Source organism: Sprattus sprattus (genome assembly GCF_963457725.1).
Source record: "Sprattus sprattus genome assembly, chromosome: 14".
Taxonomy (NCBI): domain Eukaryota; kingdom Metazoa; phylum Chordata; class Actinopteri; order Clupeiformes; family Clupeidae; genus Sprattus; species Sprattus sprattus.
The window spans coordinates 31,800,631-31,819,165 of record NC_137912.1 but is presented as its reverse complement, the minus strand read 5'-3'; the positions used below and the strand labels follow the sequence as shown (position 1 = coordinate 31,819,165).

The window sequence follows — 18,535 nt, the reverse complement described above, 5'->3', positions numbered from 1 at the left end:
TATTTGATCCTTAATATTACAGATGTGTTTCTTTTGGTTATATTCTGAGGTTTGAGACCAGGACATATTTAAATATTTTGTTCCTCGTTTTCACTATGAATTACCACACGTTAAGAAAATCACAATGGGTTGTATTTGTGTGTAGCTTACCTGAGTACTTGTTCCAGTCAGTCATAGAGTATCGCCCTGCACTTTCCCAGGCATGTAGTTTGTCTCCAGCCCGGGACATGGCCAAACGGTCCCAAGGTCCAGGCCTGTTACAGGAAATGGATAAAAGTATGGTTGAGCAAGCTATACATTTACCTAGATGAACTATTGAAAATTGTGTGATTATTATTTAAAGAGGCATTACATTATTTGTCTTAACCTAGCAGGCTACCTAGAAATCACACTACACTTAGTGTGATTTTGCAAATTGTTTTAGCATTTCCAACCTTGAGCACAAAACTGCACAGGTCTGATTATCTCTCCTTCATGTGACCACATACAATCAAAACTAATGTGGATGATGTACTAAATAGTTACCTAAAATATATATTTGTTTTTATTATACAGCCGCGGAAAAAATTAAGAGACCACTTCAAAATTATCAGTTTCTCTGGTTTTACTATTTATTGGTATGTGTTAAAGTAAAATGTACATTTTAGTTTTATTCTATAACCTACTGGCAACATTCCTACCAAATTTCAAATAAAAATATTGTCATTTAGATCATTTATTTGCAGAAAAATGACAATTGGTCAAAATAGCAAAAAAGATGCAGTGTCTTCAGATCTCGAATAATGCAAAGAAAACAAGCTCATATTCATTTTTAAACTACACAATACTAATGCCTTAACGTAGGAAGAGTTCAGAAATCAATATTTGGTGGAATAACCTTGATTTAAAATCACAACTTTCATGTGTCTTGGCATGCTCTCCACCAGTCTTTCACATTGCCGTTGGGTGACTTTATGCTACTCCTGGCGCAAGAATTCAAGCAGCTCGGCTTCTTTTCATGGCTTGTGACCATCCATCTTCCTCTTGATCACATTTCAGATTTTTTTTTATGGGATTCAGGTCTCGAAATTGGGCTGGCCATGACAGGGTCCTGATCCTGATTCGTCTTCTCTGATGAGTCCAATTTTCAGCTTTGCCCAACACATGGTCGTCTGATGGTTAGACGAAGACCTGGAGAGGCCTACAAGCCACAGAGTCTTGCACCTACTGTGAAATTGGACTCATCAGAGAAGACGAACTAGGAGACCCTCCAGTTGGCTTTGGTTCAATTCTTATGGTCTTTTACAAACCTCAGCCAGGCAAAGTACAACGTTGTCCCGGAAGAAAAACTTGCTTCCTTTTGCTCTGACAATGTTCCCCAACTCTGAGAAGTGTTTTTTTCAGCAGGGCAATGCTCCATGCCACACAGCCAGGCCAGTAAAGGTGTGGATGGAGTATCACCAGATCAGGACCCTGTCATGGCCAGCCCAATTTCGAGACCTGAATCCCATAAAAAAAAATCTGAAATGTGATCAAGAGGAAGATGGATGGTCACAAGCCATGAAAAGAAGCCGAGCTGCTTGAATTCTTGCGCCAGGAGTAGCATAAAGTCACCCAACGGCAATGTGAAAGACTGGTGGAGAGCATGCCAAGACACATGAAAGTTGTGATTTTAAATCAAGGTTATTCCACCAAATATTGATTTCTGAACTCTTCCTAAGTTAAAGCATTAGTATTGTGTAGTTTAAAAATGAATATGAGCTTGTTTTCTTTGCATTATTCGAGATCTGAAGACACTGCATCTTTTTTGCTATTTTGACCAATTGTCATTTTTCTGCAAATAAATTATCTAAATGACAATATTTTTATTTGAAATTTGGTAGGAATGTTGCCAGTAGGTTATAGAATAAAACAAAAATGTACATTTTACTTTAACACATACCAATAAATAGTAAAACCAGAGAAACTGATAATTTTGAAGTGGTCTCTTAATTTTTTCCGCGGCTGTATGTACATCTCATGTAAACAAACTTTATTGACGATGGGTATTATATTTTTTAACTTTTCAATGATTCAAGGCGTTAGTAGTGTGTGATTCAAGGTTTTAGTAGTGTGTGATTCGAAGCGTTCGCAGTGTGTGATTCGAGGCGTTAGTAGTGTGTGATTCGTAGCGTTCGCAGTGTGTGATTCGAGGCGTTAGTAGTGTGTGATTCGTTGCGTTAGTAGTGTGTGATTCGTGGCGTTAGTAGTGTGTGATTCGTGGCGTTAGTAGTGTGTGATTCAACGTGTGAGTAGTGTGTGATTCAAGGCGTGAGTAGTGTGTGATTCAAGGCGTTAGTAGTGTGTGATTCTAGGCGTTAGTATTGTGTGATTCCAGGCGTAAGTAGTGTGTGATTCGAGGCGATAGCACTGTGTGATTCGAGGCGTTAGTAGTGTGTGATTCAACGCGTGAGTAGTGTGTGATTCAACGAGTGAGTAGTGTGTGATTCAAGGCGTTAGCAGTGTGTGATTCGAGACGTTAGCAGTGTGTGATTCGAGGCGTTAGTAGTGTGTGATTCGAGGCGTTAGTAGTGTGTGATTTGAGGCGTGAGTAGTGGGTGATTTGTGGCGTTAGTAGTGGGTGATTCGACGCGTGAGTAATGTGTGATTCAAGGCATTAGTAGGGTGTGATTCATGGCGTTAGTAGTGTGTGATTTGTGGCGTTAGTAGTGTGTGATTCGACGCGTGAGTAATGTGTGATTCAAGGCGTTAGTAGTGTGTGATTCGAGGCGTTAGTAGTGTGTGATTCGAGGCGTTTACAGTCTTCTACTGACTATGGTCTTCAGTTGAACTGGCCTTGAGATTTAGCCGTAATCAGTTAATTAGTGAGTTTTGGAGAGTTTCAGTGATCCGGGGGCACGTTGTCACTTATGTTGTGTTGACTATTCAAAGCCCTGGCAGGTTTTCTCCCCTGAATTGTAGTTGCAACTGGTAGGGGACATCATTAGGTCAGCAAGCACTGACTTTGGTTCATTGTTAAGTGGTGCAGCGTTTGAAAATGCCTTCTATGTGGACAGAGAAGGAACAGGCCAGTGCATAGGGCCAATAGTTTTCTGCGAAAACGGAAAACGGACGGAATACGCGGAATGGACCATCTGAAACGGAATGGACCATTGAAAACGGAATTGCAACTTTTCAAACGGAAGCATAATTTTGTGCATCAAAATCGCCCAAAACCCCATGTATTTTACCCTGTAAGACTGAATTTATTTTAAATAAACACAACAACGATCGCAACAATGAACAAACATTAATTAAAGAACAAAAACAGTCAGAAAATGTCACATCAGGGCTGAACTCTGCTCCGGCCACGCCCCCCTTTTCAACGGTAGTCACGTTCATTTTCTTATCTTCCCAATCGCATTAAAAACAAAAAATGTTAAGTCTTCTGTTCTGTTGATGGCTGGCAAACAACAATCTAAGAAGGGCACGTATTATTCACTGAGTTACCAAAGCAGTCTTCTTTATGGGGACTAATTAGCACTGCACTGAATTACATTAACATGAGCTACACAATAACAATTACACAACTAATAATACTAGATACATATAATAGTGGACATTACACTAGGCACCATGGATCTCATTCATATCTCATCCAGTCGAAATCTTAACAGGATTGAACCCATCTTTATTACAGCGTATCAACATAAGAACAGAACATAGCTAAATCTCCACTTAGCATGCTAATCACTACTAATAGCACTAGCAGGTAGCCCAACATTTGGTATTTAATACACGATCCATCATAGTAGCAACTTCATGAAAACCCTTACTTTCATTAGGTATGCACATAATGCCTCACATACAGGTCGAACAATGATGATTTAAGCATTGGAAATGTATAAGGCACAGTACGGTCAACTACTTGGCGACAAACGGAACTCGTCACTATCTTAACTGAGGGAGCTGCACGCACGCAGACAGCGTTGCTAGGCAACATCACTATCAACAGAGTTTTTCATACAGTTAACGTGCGGAAAGGCATTTTAAGGCTGTTTTTTTTTTGACGCGGAAAACACGGAATCACCAAAAACGTGGCACAGAATTTGCTTTTTTTTGAGGCGGAAAACTATTGGCACTAACTGCACAAAGGGAAGAAAATGTGCTTGTCGAGTTTGGGAAAGAAAAATAAGTCAACAAAGCATCTTTGGATGGATGTCAATGTTTCCCCAAATACTTTATAAAAACAGTGGTGCTATATGTGGCAATTTAAACCAATCAGCCACAACATTAAAACCATCTGCCTAATAAACATAGTACAAAAAGTAAGGAAATTTGTGTTTGGTAGATTATTTCTTTGTTGTAACAATGCTTCTTGGCAATAAATCTTATACCGTTGGAAAGCCTGTTTATTTCCCTTTTAAATGGTTTATTTGTAAGGAACATGCATTTGGGGGATGAGCAGCAGAGCTGCTGGATCTGGATTCCCCAACACATCCCACAGATGCTTGATCGAAATTAAGATTTGAGGAATTTGGAGGCCTAGTAAACCATTCCCACCTTGAACCATTCCTAAACCCTTGTTGTAGTGTAGCAGGGTGCATTATCTAGCATCATCCATTAAGGAATATTGTTGCCAGGAAGGGGTACCGTGTATGTGGTCTGAAACAAGGTTTAGATAGGTGGTACGTGTCTTAACAACATCCACATGAAGGCCAGGACCCAAGAGTTCCCAGCAGAACAGTCTCACATTGCCTCCACCAGTTTGCCTTCTTCCCATAGTGCATCCTACTATAATCTTTTCACCAACAGCCTTGGTACGTTAAAAAAGTGTTCACTTAACCTTTTTAATTATCATCTGTCTAATTCGTTAAGTCCACCAAATATTGATTTTTGAACTCTTCTCAAGTTAAAACATTAGTATTGTGTTGTTTAAAAATGAACTTGTTTTCTTTGCATTATTCGAGATCTGAGAACACTGCATCTTTTTTGTTATTTTGACCAATTGTCATTTTTCTGTAAATAAATGCTCTAAATGACAATATTTGTATTTTAAATTTGGTAGAAATGTTGTCAGTAGTTTATAGAATAAAATGTTCAAATTACTTTAATACATCCCAATAAATAGTAAAACCAGAGAAACAGATCATTTTGAAGTGGTCTCTTAATTTTTGTGCGGCTGTATATAAGGTGCTGGTGCAGGTGCATACACTACTATCCTGTGAGAGTGAGCCAAACATGACTGAGGCTGTGTTGCTTAAAGGGTTACCTTATCAAACATGACTAAGGCTGTGTTGCTTAAAGGGTTACCTTATGCTCTCAGTGTTGCTTAAAGGGTTACCTTATGCTCTCAGAGTCACTGCTACCCTCTTCCTGTAGTTTGTCCAAGTCTAGAACTCCTTTGACTGTTGGAGCTTTAATCCGAGCTCCAGACCTACTAACAAGAGGAAAAATGTAAATTAGCCAATTAACCAGGGATAATAATAATAATAATAATAATAATAATAATAATGAGATGGCACTATTTAAGGTTGGTAACACTGTCTCACCTGGCCACAGCCAAGCTCACTTTGCATAGGTCCTCAGGGCCAGAAAGGGGCTCCATTTCCACAATCTCAGACTTAGGTCGCTTAATGCTGGCACGATCGGATATGGACGACACCCTTTTTATGCGCACTTGGGTACGTGGACGTGACGATTCTGATGGAGGGGTGGCTGCTGGCTCGGGTTTAATGAGGACACATGCTGTGGGGAGGACAGAGCTCAGAGTCTGTGCCTTGCCCACTGCTGAGGTGGCTTTTACGGAGGAGGTACTCTGTGTATGACTGACAGTCCGAGTTGGGTTATAATAGCCGGCCATTGCCTGATTGATTATAGCTTGAGCACTGTCCACTGAGCTTGTAGAATCTGAAGACGTCTTCGCTTTCACAAGAGGAAGGTTTCCTTTGGAGTCTGGTTTGATTTCAGACTTGCTCTTTCTTGATAACAAGGGTTCTCTCTTCTTTCTGGGTTTTTTCGATCCAGGTACAGCAGAATTTGAATTTTTCTGGGACTTTCTGATCTCCAGGTCCACCCCATTACTACTAGAACTTAATAACTGAGTGATGGCAACGGAACTTTGAACAGGTGTAATCATTTTTGAAACTTGCGTTGACAAGGGAACTACTGGGGCAGTGGCAGACATACTTCCTGCAGCTGCCAATGTTGCAGAAAAGGCATTACTTTGAAGCAGGCTTGCGATCTGAGTGACACAATTGTATGAGGGAGAATTAGGACTTGGAAGCTGAAAGGTATTGCTTTCAGGATTTTTGACGAAGATCTGACCAAGACGATTGACAAGCAGTACATGCGGAGTAGGATCAACGTTTGGCCCACCTACCTCCTTCACAGTCAGAATTGCATGACCAGGTAACGCTTGATTTACTATCTGCTGTTGTGGCTCTATTGCTGATCGTGGGGTTGAAAAATTTATAGAGATGGTCCGACCCAAAGTCGTTTCCTTCTGAATGCGACTAGAGTTGTATCCATTGATGACTAGAGGAGCTGAGCCTGGCTGTAGAACTGAGAACACAGAGTGGCACGGAGTTGGTGTCTGAGAGGTTATTGAAGATGATGATGCAAGGAAACCAAGTGTGGTAGAACTCAGGGTTTGTGAAACAGTGGGATAAACTGGACTATAGGGCCCCAAGGTCAGAGTAGAAGATGATGTTGGAAATGGTTTTAATTCCTGTTGATGTGATACTTCTGTGGATGCATATGTCACACCTCCCATTGGAACAGATGGAGCAGATAGATGGCACTCTCCTGGAGCCTTTAGTTTAGTCCTTAAACTGTCCAAAGGGGATGGAGTCGTAGGACCCAATGGGAGGCTGGGAGCAGAGGCAGACTTGCACATAGTAAAGAAAGGGTGGTCTATAGGATTGCTCTGTAATCTATGCACTGAAGGTTGTTGAGAATCTCCTTGAGTAACAGAGCCTGGCTGACTTAAATCAGATACAGATTTCTTACTTTCACTCAGATCATTTGGGAGTGAACTGACCGATGACCCTGACGTTTGGTGTGTATAAACAGTGTAGCCGTTCATAGAGGATACAAAGTGCCCATTACTTGGATCTAAATACATTTCTTTAGAATTTTCCGAATCTGGAGTGTCCACTGAGACACCCTCTTGGACTGGCACCAACTCAGTAAAACTACTTGGGGAAGATGGCTCACACTTTTCTAAGATCAGTGGTGTTTCTACAGACAGGTCTAAACTAGGACCTTGGTACAAAAGGGCACTTTCATCCTGCAAATCCTCAAAGTTCATTTGAATATTTTCCTGAAGGGATTCCATAAATGTGGATTTCTGTGGCAAAGGCAGACAAGAGGCATCACTGCCTTTATGTGTTGACATACTGTACGATTGGGAGTTTTCATAATTTAAGATAGGATTAGTCAAAGATGGCCTTTTGTTGTCTTGTAAGCTTTTACTTGTTTCAAAAAGGGAAACTGATCCAGCCACAATGGACTCCTCTGGACTGTGTCCACCAGTGGGATCAGCCACAATGTCATTCTGTGACAAAGCCTTTGCTGGGGAGATAGGCTGAGTGTTAGAGACTGGGATTTCTAACTGCAAGCTCAAACCATTACTTGTTTTAACTGCTAGAGGTAAAACTTCAGCTGACTGCAGAGGATTTTGGATTTGACCAGGGCATTTCAGATTCTGAACGTCTACATTGGTTATGCAGGTATCACTTTCTGTTCCATCGTCCACACCATCAAGCTGAGGTATCGGCCTAAGAGATGGAGACAAAGGGGCCTGGGTGTCTTTCTGAGTGTGATGGGTAATAACCGTACGAGCAAAGTCAAAATAGTTCTCCATTTCCTCATCCGATGAGACATTATCCCAGTTTTCCCTTGAGGCAGCAGTAGTAGTGCAAGACATACTGAGCCCCTTGTCTTTGTCTTCATCCAAGTCCCTGTCCCAGAAATCGTCTTGGTTTATCTCTCCCTCCACATCAATCTGAGCACTACAGTTCATAGCCACACCTTCGTTTATTAACGCTTCATCAATCTCAAGCTCAGCTTTCAGTTCGGAGCTAACAGACATGTCTGTGTCCACATGGAAAGGTATGTAGGCAAATTCCTGCCCACGGTCCACATGACCAGGCCTCTTGATCCCCTTTGACTCGTGCAGGGATGAACCATTCTCAGGTGAGACACTCCCAAATGACAATGTGAAATTGTGTGGTATTTCTATAGAGTCAGAGTGACTAGACTCACAAGACAGTCTTGATCTTGGGGGATAGTGCTTGGGAGAACAGAGGGAGGTTGAGGGGCTATCCATGACACCTGGCCAGGGTGGCTGGGGGAGCGACCCAGAGGTAGAGTTAGGGAGCTTCGTTGGGATACGAGTGGAGAAAGCATTTCGACCTACAGGGCAACTTGATGAGGTCAGGTTTTCAGCAGCACCAAGGGGTACAACCGAAGATGAAGACTGGGAGGATTTGGGGTGCATGGATCCCCCAGCTCGAAGAGCAAATGATCCAGAGGAGGATCCCAGAGGAGGAACTGTTGCGTGACGAGAGCTTGAAGTTTGGTAGTGAGGACTGTGGCGTCGTGGCAGGAGTGTTTCATCATAGTCACTTATAGTCAGTATATGATGCGATTTTGTCCTAGCCGCACCTAGGGAGAGAACCGCAAAAACTAGATGACAAACAATTCTTGAAATAAATGTTGAACGCATCACTATTGTGGACTGAAACAACACATATTGCATGAGCTGTCTTGCTGAATATGTTCCAATGTGTACCTGGAGATGGCAATGGCCTGGACATTCCTCCAGCAGGCCTTCGAATTTGGGGGACTTTGTGTCGAGATCCCAGGATTGGTGTAGCAAATGGGGTTACTCTGGGGTTTTCACTTGGAGGATTAGACAGGTTGACATCAATCCTTTGTGCTTCTGAGTCAAAACCAAAAAGAATAAACTTGCATGTTACTCATCTACTCATCACACTTGTGTTGGTCCAACAGACTTAAGGAACAGAGTACCTTGATTATGTGTTTGATTATTTAACACTTGCCAATGAATACAGACCTAGATCACAAATGTTTCAGTACCTTGTGCACAGATTAAAGCCCATCAGCAAGACTGCGTTGATCCAGTGTGTTGTCTGTGAACATGAGTTCACTGTAGACAACCACATACAACCACACTGCTGCTTACCAAAACGAAAAATCAGCTTATACTGAACCAAAGGTCCTGTACTGACTGGATCAATGTGAATGGCCTACGTCTACAAAATAAGAACCAACAGGCTGCTGGAGGCTGCTGCAAATGCAAAGCATTTGTAGTGGATGTTCACCTGAATTTGGATAGGGGCTGTGGGCTATTGTGCAGTTGTCCCCCTGGTCTAGACACTCCTCCACGGGTTTCTCTTGCATTAGTGGCCTGACTTCCCAAATTCTGCATTTGTACTTGCAGCGGCGAAGAGGATTTTTAGTGCTCCAATACCAGCGAGAGCATCTGAGTCAAAACAATAAAATGGAAATAAGAATGGCACATGGGAAATAACAACACTAGAACCACATTTGTTCAGGCAGATGACAAATAGCAGTCAGCTACTTACTCATAACCCACAGGAAACAGCTTCCCTTGATTAGACGAGAGCCCAGTCAGCTTACCAAGTTTGCTTACATGCAAAGAACCTGAACATGAAAAGCAGGTTAGTGCCAAGATCCTTGAATCCTAAAATGACACTACAAAACAATAAGAACCCCATTTGTACCACTCTAAATTTTAAAACTAAAGAAACATACCTATCATCAGGTTAACAGACTCAGGTTCCACTCCAGTCAGAAATTTTCTGCGTAGACTTATCCCTTCAAAGTCCACATAGACCCGCCGGAGAACTTCAAAACCCTGCCCAGTGATCATCTGGGGGAAAATAACAATGTGAATAACAGGAAACATACAATATGCCTCCATCACAAACTGAGGCATGCTTCTTAGTCTAAAATACTCAAATAGTAAAAAACAAAACTGCTCAGGGCATCACCTTCCCACTGATGAGATCACGGTGCTTGTGGCAAAAAACCCTCTTGTCATCTTGAAAGACGCAGTTCCGAGTGCGAGCACACATGAAGTGGTAGTTGCTCTGACAAGAGGTCAAACAGCAGCCTACTGTTGCTCCTGTCCGATAACAGCGCTCACATCGCTGGGTGCCACACAGCACGGTGCCAGGCAGGACAGGAAAAGGCATAGAACAGATTAGCAAAGTATTGGGCCTTCTTTTTGAAGTGATAAGGATTTGGGAGGTGATATGGATGAATTAGGAAACAGATATTAACAGGGTATCGAAAGAAACATACCATGAGTCTTCCTCTGGCTACAGCACTATGGACGTGCATCAAGGAGCCGTTATCCTCCTCAAACACCTCCGCAGACCACATGGAGCAGTTGACATGGGCCCACTCATTCTGTCCAAGGTAGAGTAACCTCCCTGCCTCCTGAAGAAAGTGTGGAAAAGAAAGATAAAGGCTTGATCAGAAGTTAAGTATTGAAGCTACTGGTAAGCTCATATGTTCACATACAGTACTATGCAAACTTTTAGGCAGTTGTGAAGTTTTTTTATCTCCAACATATCAACATGAATCTATTACAGGGTTCCTACAGGTTTCTCCAAGTCAAATCCAAGACTATTTAAGACCTTTTTAAGACCATTTAAATAAAAACTTAATACCTATTTCACAGCCTATTTCACAGACCTACCGGCAAAGACACATTTGACAACAAGCCAAACAGAGGCGTGAAAAATCAACCACAAAAAGTTTGACAAACGCCGTTATGTTATTTTCTATCTTTTTTAAGTTAGCTAGCTACCAATTTTATGCTGGGGTTATGGGGAGTATAAATAATAAACAATGAACTCAACAATGAACAATGACCTCAACTCAACTGTGAACCCCCTAGGAGGGTCTGGGACATGATCCACGGGGAGTTTATTTAATATACAGCATTTTGAAGTGCAATGCATCAATCTGGTGAACTTTGACAGCAAAATGATGAGGCTAGATCTATGAAGAACGCTGTGCTGTGGTAAACTATTTTGTGCTCTGGTAACAGTTTAATCATAAACATTCCTGTGTTAAATGTTGAACGGGCACAGGCCAACCCAACCATCACTGAAATTTTGTAGACACTATTATTTTACGTCGTTTGTATCCATAGAATATATAATGTATGTGTAGAAGCTATTAATTAGTCTTGCTGATCTGTCATAAAACCTCAGTGAAAAAGCACATAGGGTAGGCAAACGTAACCTCTGCATCACTGAAGGGGGCGTGCGAGAGCCTGGAAAGTGGACTTCCAATCCAGTGAAGTGATGAATACATAATGGCGACCATTGCCAGAGTTAAAAGGATTGAATCAAAAGACGGGGCAGATGATAACTCTATCAACTACTCACATTCAAGGTCAAATTGCTTCGAAAATGTTTGGAACCTGGATTTTTTTTATGTGAATTTAAAACCACACAAGCCAAAGACTGCTTTTTATTGGTGAGCTGATTTTGAGAAATTAAACTTAAATGTGCAGCTAAAGTTGTGTTTTCTGGTTGCTAAATAGAAGAGTTAAATTTGCATTAAATTATATCTATCTGATGTTTTAGTCTCTGCGATTTAACTCATAAAACTATAATGGGAAAAGCTAGAAACCCCTCAGGGTGCTGTCATCAATGTGCAAGCTGTCAATTTAATGGTTATTTAAGATACTGCATCTGTAACTTATTAGCAACTAAACTCCGCTGACGACCGTGTCTTTTATGTACATTTTTCTGCGTTTTAGCGCTTAGATTTTTCCAAAGTGACCGAGAAATAGACACTGTACTATCCGTTAACACCGTTATTGTAACCACTAACCAGCAAAAATGGTTAATGTGATTTGCGAGGCGTCTGTCAAGAGAACTGTCTGACATTAGCAGGATAGCCTACCTTACATAGCCAAACGTCCTTGCAGAGTACCAACGTTTAATATCATATTAAAACGTTTTAAAACGTTTTTTGAAAATGCCTTCACCTGAATGACAGCTTGCGTTCGCAGATTACTTGGAATTCCATTGTAGGACTGGTGTTTGGCGATGGTGTTAAGGGGCCACAACACCTCTGCTTTCATAGTTGGTGTGGACCCAAAAGATGTGCTCAGATCCACCTTAGCGGTCGTAACTGAAAGAGCTGCACTAGTGCTAGCAGCTGGCTGGTTATCTCAACCAGTGGCAAAATGCTTGCTTATCCTTCCACGCTTCATTAAACTTACACTTCCCCATAACCCCAGCATAAAATGAGTAGCAAGCTAACGTAAAAAAGTTCGTCGTTAGTGAAACTTTCTTGTGTTCTTTCTTTGATTTTTCGCGCTTCTGCTTGGCTTGTTGCTTGTGGTCTGTGCCTGTGTAGCACTGCTATAGCAAAGTGACGTGTTGGGACCATTGACATAGAAAAGGTTGCTGCGTTGCGCTCTCAATTATGAGTTCCGTCACTTTTTAGGCTACGTTATTTTAATTTAATCAAAATAATAGTGGTTGACAAATGGAACTTTTGAGGAGAATGCGATACGGAGAAATTATACTGCAGAATTTTTTAAGACTTAGATATCAAAATTCAAGACTTTTTCAAGTCTTTTTAAGGTATTATTTCCAAATTCATAAATTCAATGCTTTTAAGACTTTTTAAGACCCCGCGGGAACCCTGTATTAAACTCTCTACATTTACTGAGAAGCTAATCCGTCTGAACATTAGAGCACTTGTAAACAATTGCTTTGGTTGAGAAATCTTAATTTTATACTTTTGTTTGTTGCTGGAATATTCCACTTCTAGAAACTGGAATTCATCTTGTCTGCCAGTATCTTAGTTTCTCCACAGGTATTCTTGGTGCCATCTATTAATGTCATCTCCCCAAACACTTTTGCAGCTCTGTTGTCATCACACACCCACCTCTGTGTTTCACCGTTAGGGCTATGAATTCACTTTGCTAGTCCTGGCCAGGTTCACACCAAACATGCTAGACACCATCTAAGTCGAACATATGTGTCTTGGTCTCATCTGACCAAACAATGTGCCTCCAAAAAAAAAGTTGAATCAGTTTTGTGACGAAGAAGAAGCAACGTTTTTTTTCCCCTTTCTGATCACACAGCTTGAGGTCACAGAAACACCTGTACCATGTCTGAGGCACTCGCCCGCCAGTTTTTCTGGAACTAGGTTACACAAAAACAGCACTGTCGAACCTACAACCGTATCCTATTTCTGCTCTGCTTCATTTGGGTTTATTAGGGTCTATCCTTGCACTGTGACATTGTTCTCTAACTTGGCAGTCCTAGTCAAGTTCATATGATAAAACTTACATTGACTTACATTGACAAGATCTACGAATACATTGTGTTGATCCTACAAACACACATAGTACAGAAAAATACACAGTCCATAAGCTTGCCATTTAAACTGGAGTTTCCGATACTTACATTTGATTTTGCATCCCCGTATTTCTGACAAAGGGCACACTGCCTCTCATCCTCCTTGGACCAGCCTGTATCCATGTCCACTTTAGACAGCCTTTCTTTCATACCTGTGCTCATGCACCCAAACACATTTACAAATTATCTTCTGAATACGTTTATAATAATACATCAAGTTTCTCACAACTTATTGGATTGATGTTACTTTTTATATAACCTCAATCAACAAAATGTAAATGTCATTTTTATTTCTCATACATCCCATTCTACTAACAAGGACATTCATGATTTTGTTGGCAATATTGTATATGTTGGTGTTGAGTGGGAATAGGCGCCAGGGCCATTCCTGCATACTACCCACTTTTGAGTAGCAACAGTGCAGGCTTCATCTCCCACAGCATACATGGGAATGGAAGCTAACAGATTGAAATGTACGAGCAATGCAGGGGGGAGTACTTATCCAATTTCACTTTCAGAGTAAGCCCTTAATAGTAGATAATAGGCCAATAGATGCCCCATTATTTCTTACAGGATTGGTTAGTGGTTGAGTGGAGACATTTGTCATCATCCATAAGTGGTGGGGATCACTCTGTGCCTTAGACTGTTATTTATCAGTGAGTTAACTTTGAGAAATGCAAATATTTCAACCAACTGTCTGTAGTTGCTGCCAGGTTGCTGAAGTTGCCATGTTAGTTAGCTACGGAACCAACAGTGTGTCATTTGCCTGAAAAGATACCTAGTTGAAGTTTCAGTCTCATAGATTTGACTTGAAAAATATGCAAATGTACCTTTTGACTTCAGTCCGGCAGCTCTTTGGATTTTTCGGTAAAATTTACTGTTGATGTTATGTGTGAGTGGGGTAGTGAGGTTGGACACATCTTCCATGTTCACAGCAAGCAGGCCGTTGCTCCCATCCTGGATGGTCTGGTCTATCCCGCCCCACTCTTCGTCCCCTTCACACCATTGAGCATACACATGCTCAGTAGTGGGAGGCATTACTGCATGGAAGAGTATGCCACTAGGAGACAGAATGGTGGGCAGTTTAGAAGAAAGGGTATAAGATGGGTGACATCACAGGTGTGGCAATGTGTTTACACACACACACACACACACACACCTTTGACTGCATACTCTCTAACTTGTCAACATCTTAATGTGCTAGTGGAATGTGTCCACGCACACACACACCTTTGACTGCATACTCTCTAACTTGTCAACATCTTAATGTGCTAGTGGAATGTGTTTACACACACACACACACCTTTGACTGCATACTGCATACTCTCTAACTTGGCAACATCTTAAAGGCGCCCAAGGCAACATTAGATGCTTAAGACTAGGATAATAAACGTTACATTTCTAGTCTTTTTTACACATAGCACAGTGTTTCCCCTACAATGATATTAGGGTGGCGCCCCGCCCCCCCAACGGCCCCGCCCGCCCCCCCTGGAAGCTCAAGTTAATTGTGATTTTTATTTATTTATTTATTTATTTTTTAATAAATATACCGCCAGATCACAAAATAAGTAATTTAAGGTTACCTTTACCATAAAACATGTAAAATTATACTTGTTTTTTAAGTAAAACTGCTTATCCTAACCCCTTATCCTGAAGTATAATTGTTGCATACTGTTACTGTAAGATGTTATATTGACTGCTGTCATTAAAAGAAACACATGAACATCATAATTCATTTCAGTGTTTGTGTCAGTGTCCGCCGCCGCGGCGCATCGCGCCCCTACCGCCGTCCCCCCCAAATGACAAAAAAGCCCTCTTTAATGTCAAAGTGAAAACAGATTTCTTCTACACAGTTATGTAAATAAAATAAAAAATATGTAACGAAAATAAGTGATTGCATAAGTATTCACCCCCTTTATATAGACTGACCTAATTCAACAGAGGTCCAGCCAATTGGCGCTAGAAGTCTAGCAATTAGTGAAATGGGGATCAGTGTGCAGTGAATGTGTCTCAAGTGATTGTAGTATAACGACACCTGGTCAGTATTCAGTAATCATTATTCCTGGCTACTGTTACACCATGAATACCAAAGATCACCCTAAGAAACTCAGAGAAAAGGTTGTTGAAAAGTACAGGTCAGGGGAAGGATACAAAAAAATGTCCAAGGCACTTAACATCCCCTGAAATTCTGTTCAATCCATCATCAAGAAATGGAAGGAATATGGCACATGTGTAAATCTGCCTAGATCAGGCCGTCCTTACAAAGTGAGTGACCATGCAAGAAGGAGACTAGTAAGAGATTGATTTTTTTCAATAGTTTTGATGCCCTAATGTTGCTTTGGGCTCCTTTAATGAGCTAGTGCAATGTGTCCACACACACACCTCTGACTGCATACTTTCTAACTTGTCAACATTTGAATGTGCTAGTCAAGCTTCACATTTTGTTTTGTGCAGTATCCCACCAAAAATAAGAGGAGAATTTAACTACCCAATAAACATGACATTTTGGAAAACTGGAACATTCACAGACATCACATGCGTTCTTGAACATTTCTTTTACCTCCTTTTAACACTAAATGTCATTGATCACTGAAAAGCTGCACAAGCAGTTCAAACTGACTCCAGGACAACATATCTTTGAAGTCATTTTGCCAAACCATTGACTAAACTAAATGTATTAATCAATCACGCGCACTAAATTTAATAGATTTTTCTTTTTTTTTTTCATAAAAATGGCAGAAATGAGAGAAAAGTTCAACCCATTGCAAGTGTTGCGTGCACTCCTTGAATCTGCATCAAGATGCGCAATCTCATATATTCTGATTAATGCAATGAAGAGAATCAAACTGGAATGGAAACACATCACTTGAAGAGTGTGACATTATTCTGGAGGAATCTGGAGACCTGGCAAACCTTGTAATTCTCATTCACTTCAAATTAGCAACTTCACACTTCCTGGACTCGCGCCACCAACCTGTGTACTTTGCTTAGCACTCTATCTTCATGTCTTACCACTCTGGGATTCTCCTCTATACTGATCTAGCCTGATCTGACTGATACTGCTGTCCTGCCGCAGGGGTGCGGGGGTGAGGGCCTGAGAGATGGGAATTCCCTCCTGCTTTTAACAAAGAGACACGGATGATGGAGTAAAGTGAAAAGGAAACTGTTCTTCCCAGAGAAACCCAACTCATCTTGGAGATATAGCTACACTGCTTCCAAGGGCACCATACAACTGCAGATTTAAATGCAAAAGGGAATTTCTATATTTCATCTATTAATCACAGTAGCCCGGGGTATATGATGAACATATAGGCTTGACAAGAATTCACTTACGGAAGAAGATGTTTGGCACGGGTTTCCCAAACTTTTGGGTCTTGACTGTTGAACCAAGTGAAAACCTCCTCCATCAGCTGAAAGAACCACAATGGCAGCTTAGGATGTGAGCTAGTAGAAACTTTCTTCTTAAGTCATTTATAAGGGTCTCTTCCTAGCTATACATCTCTATACACACCTTCAATCAAAATGAAAACAATGAAACACACAGAATAAAGTTATTGTAAAAAAGCATTCATTTCCCCCCAACTGATTGATAGCATGGCTTATCCTGTAGCTGAATGTGAAGAGTTTATATTTTCAACAACACTTTTGCTGGCTACAATAGTCTCAGCTAAAGGAATATTCTGGAGGAATAAACTTCAGTACTTCTGTTGTTTAAAACAATTACGTTTGTTGACATATAACTGAAGCATATCAGACGTTTTAAAATGTCTCCCCTTCCAAATTGACGGTTACATTGTTAATCAGGGCATGTGCTTTTAAAACTGTACAATATTATTCAGTTAAGTTAAGTGAAGTCACGCTTCAAGTAAATCACAATAAAATCAAATATAAAAACAAATTCAGTACGTTCATATGTCCACCGGTGTGCAGTGTATATTGAAATGAACTGGGCTACAGGACAATGGGCCTCATTATCGAACGCAGTTAAGAACAAGTTAAGATATTTCTTCTTAACTCCACTTAGGAGGTTTCCGGGACAATTCACAACTTAGACCAGAATTTAAGAACACTAAAGAGCAGTCGTAAATCGGCTAGATTTTTCTTAAGGGCTGAATTTGTGAGAAATCTTTGGTGATTGCGTTCACATCAATTCTACAGACATCCTCGGATTAAAATAATAATAATAATAATAATAAAAATAATAATAATAATAATAATAATAATAATAATAAATACGAGAATATTTATAACATTAACAATTAATTTAGCCATAATGGAATAGAATGGACACATCTACATTCTGCAATAGTACCTCCACCTCTAAACCGGTAAAGTTAGGTCTGAGGTTACTCGACTGGTGCTCACGTTCTGCTTTGAAAAGATTTTGGTCTGAAGTTGCTTTTGCGTGGCCAGTGGAGTCTGTGGAATGTGCTCACGTCTCTTTAGTTGCATGCCCTTATAAGGAGCTGGCGGGCGTTTCTGTATGAAAATTCAGGTGCACGAGAAGGTGCGTTCAATTTAAGAAACAGTGCACAGCTACGGACAATTTGCCGGTTTAAGAACACGTTTTCAGGCGTTCATGAATCCAGCGGAGATCTTACTTAGGTTGGTCTTTCGAAGTCCGTAAGAACATATTTAAGAAGACACTTAAGAAAATGTTTAAGAATTAGGCCCAATGTTGGGTAAGTGGTTCCTTGATAAACCCATGAAGTTTACATGAAGATATGACTGTAAGGCGAGTTCTGTATATCCTCTCGTATCCCAACTTCTGCATTTCTTTCAATAAACTTCTTCATAATTCTTCAGAATTGCAATGCCTTCCATGAAGAATAAAATATGTCCTTTATTAAACTGTGCCCGAATGCAGTCTCCTCACCCCCCTAGAAATATGCTTGCTTTCATCTATTGCTTAACTGTTTATTGTGCCATGTTTATTGTGCCATGTTAGGGCTGTTAACAGGTATTTCTTGTGACTACCGTATATCTGTGCACTGTCTCTACCAACACACATAGACCGCTCAAACTCATTTGCTTTTAATTACTCAAATCCAATACAACAAAATACATTTGAATTTAAACGGACATGATTCAAATGAACAAATGATCCTTGCAAATCTCATCATTATCTG

General features: G+C 40.7%; 1 protein-coding gene across 5 annotated transcripts in view; it reads right to left on the bottom strand.

Moving 5' to 3' along the window:
• The window catches only part of kmt2bb (lysine (K)-specific methyltransferase 2Bb), a 104,636-nt gene that overhangs the window by 25,210 nt on the left and 60,891 nt on the right, over nt 1-18,535 (bottom strand). For 3 of the 5 annotated variants that reach the window (XM_080851058.1, XM_080851059.1, XM_080851062.1), the window contains exons 20-31: nt 16,740-16,816; nt 14,237-14,466; nt 13,455-13,558; nt 10,315-10,452; nt 10,002-10,160; nt 9,763-9,880; nt 9,573-9,651; nt 9,309-9,469; nt 8,756-8,905; nt 5,511-8,628; nt 5,303-5,398; nt 151-254 (exon numbers count right to left, since the gene is read on the bottom strand). In XM_080851058.1, the coding sequence (XP_080707184.1) occupies nt 151-254; nt 5,303-5,398; nt 5,511-8,628; nt 8,756-8,905; nt 9,309-9,469; nt 9,573-9,651; nt 9,763-9,880; nt 10,002-10,160; nt 10,315-10,452; nt 13,455-13,558; nt 14,237-14,466; nt 16,740-16,816 (4,534 nt within the window). The remainder of the gene's footprint in view (nt 1-150; nt 255-5,302; nt 5,399-5,510; nt 8,629-8,755; nt 8,906-9,308; nt 9,470-9,572; nt 9,652-9,762; nt 9,881-10,001; nt 10,161-10,314; nt 10,453-13,454; nt 13,559-14,236; nt 14,467-16,739; nt 16,817-18,535) is intronic. The other 2 variants (XM_080851060.1, XM_080851061.1) reach the window with 2 other exon arrangements.